Source organism: Sitophilus oryzae, unplaced genomic scaffold (genome assembly GCF_002938485.1).
Source record: "Sitophilus oryzae breed Bouriz unplaced genomic scaffold, Soryzae_2.0 scaffold_178_pilon_pilon, whole genome shotgun sequence".
NCBI lineage: Eukaryota > Metazoa > Arthropoda > Insecta > Coleoptera > Curculionidae > Sitophilus > Sitophilus oryzae.
Window position 1 is genome coordinate 846,634 of NW_022146490.1, and position 2,071 is coordinate 848,704.

General features: G+C 36.3%; 1 protein-coding gene across 1 annotated transcript; it reads right to left on the reverse strand.

The window, feature by feature from the left end:
• Positions 1-265: 265 nt before the first annotated feature.
• LOC115882620 lies at positions 266-601 on the reverse strand. The gene has a single exon (XM_030900813.1). The coding sequence runs from the start codon at positions 599-601 to the stop codon at positions 266-268; it is 336 nt and encodes a 111-aa protein (XP_030756673.1).
• Between the last annotated feature and the right edge of the window lie 1,470 nt (positions 602-2,071).

Genomic DNA, 2,071 nt, shown 5'->3' on the forward strand with positions numbered 1-2,071 from the left:
CTAATTTAGTTATCCTAAAGTCTAGCTTGTGCCGCCCTCTATATTCTAAATAAACGAGGGAGTGGATAAAGTATCGGTAATATGTCGATGTATATTTAAATTTAGTTTTATATGTGCCTTTCTTACGTCCCATTAAAATTAAATTAAAAAGTCAACGCCGAGAGGAAAAGTGTTGCCCCAGTTACGTCATTCGGGGTAGACCTACCCCTTTGCAAAACAATTTAACACCGCTATCTCGTGATAATCTACATACATATATATTGGTCTAGAATATCTTGCGACGTTGTCCGATGCCTAACTTCCACGTCTTCCGATCGTTCCATTGTCCCTCGTTTAGATTTCTGGCACTCATTGCTCTTGTGACACCCTTCTTCCAAGTCTTCTTAGGTCTTCCACGTTCTCTTTGATGTTGGGGTGTCCATTGCATAATTTGTTTTGGAAGTCGGGTGTCATCCATCCTCTGAACATGTCCGTACCACACAAGTTGTTGGCGTTCGATGTCGGTTGCCAAAGATCCGTCTATTCCTATTCTCTGTCGGGTTTCTTCGTTTCGGACTCTATCTCTTCGGGAAATTCCTAGGGTTCTTCTATAGGCATCCATTTCTACCGCTTTCAGTTTTCTTCGGTTGGCTTCCGTTATTCGCCAAGTCTCTGCGCCATATAGTACACTGCTCTTTACCAGGGTCTCGTATATATTGATCTTGCGTTTTTTCCCTCCCTATTTCATTACTCCAAAATACTCCATTCAGACAGCCAATTGCTCTTCTAGCTTGTTATATTCGTTTTTTAATTTCCTTGTCATCTTTAGCTGTTGTATCAATTATCACTCCTAAATAGGTGTAGTCATTGCAGGCTTCTATCTCTTCATTTTCTAGATGTACGCCAGATAATTCTGCATCAATAGGTAGATATTTAGTTTTCCGTGTGTTTATTTTCAAACCCCATCGTTGATATTCCTCTTGTAGTTTTCTTGTCATGTACTCTAAATCATCTTTATCATGATAATCTACCTTGATGAAAAATAATAAAAATATAAAAATAAGCTTGTGGCAACACTGGGTATCGATCTGTGCCATACGAAGAAGTATCCCTTCAAATCTGCGTACATAGTGCACAAACAACTTTTTTATTTTTTTATATCTAGTTGTTCTTTCCTTTTAAAATATTTCTATCATGTCAATCTTATGTCAAAAATTACATTTTCAGGGCAAAAAATAATTAGATTCGATCCTAAAAAACTTTTAATAAACAAGATACGTAAAAACCTCTGTAAATATGGGTAATAAATCATATTTTGCCTAAAAACCTCGAACTATACCAAATATGAATTCATTAAACTTCGTAGATTCATTCTTCTTTACGACGTGTAAATATCTCCTTAAAACCAGGAAAATAACTTCGCAACTAAGACTGTTCTTCGTGTGCGCGACGCACCACCTCCACAACGGCTCTATATTCCTGCCTTAATCCTGGAAAAGTAGCGCCGGCCTCAGAACTACGGGCTCTATTTTCTAATTTAAACCCATTATTTCCGCGCTGAATTACGGCGTCCCGAGCCTCCATTTTTCATCTAACGTTAGAGCTCCCGCTCTTGTGTAGTTCTCTAATAAACGTCATTGGGGCAGAAGTGGAGAATGATTTGGAGCTCGAACGAACCATGGTGGAGTAATAACAGGCTTGGTTAAGATGACCTATATATTTATTTATGTTTACTGGGTGTTTCTGGAAAGTAATTTAACTAATTTTATTGTCAAATTCTACACTGATAAAAAAGATAGACTTGAACTAAAGTCGTCATCGTTCTTGAAAAAAAAAATTAGTGGCAAGAGAATTTATTTTAGCGTAAAATAAAATATTTTGCCTGAAGAAAAACTCTCTTAACTCAAAAAAACTGGTTCTCTTGAAAGATTCGAAAATTTCTCTTGAATATATTTTCATTCAACAAAGTGCAAGTTACTTTGTTTTAAGATAATAAAAAAAATACGCTAGGAAGTACTTCATTCAAGAAACATGGCCATTTTTCCAATAGCTAAATACTCTTTTGATGAAAAATAATAACGACATGCAAAGA

Excerpts from the sequence above, each read along its gene's own strand:
- LOC115882620 (XM_030900813.1), bottom strand. The coding sequence starts at position 601 with ATGGATGCCTATAGAAGAACCCTAGGAATTTCCCGAAGAGATAGAGTC.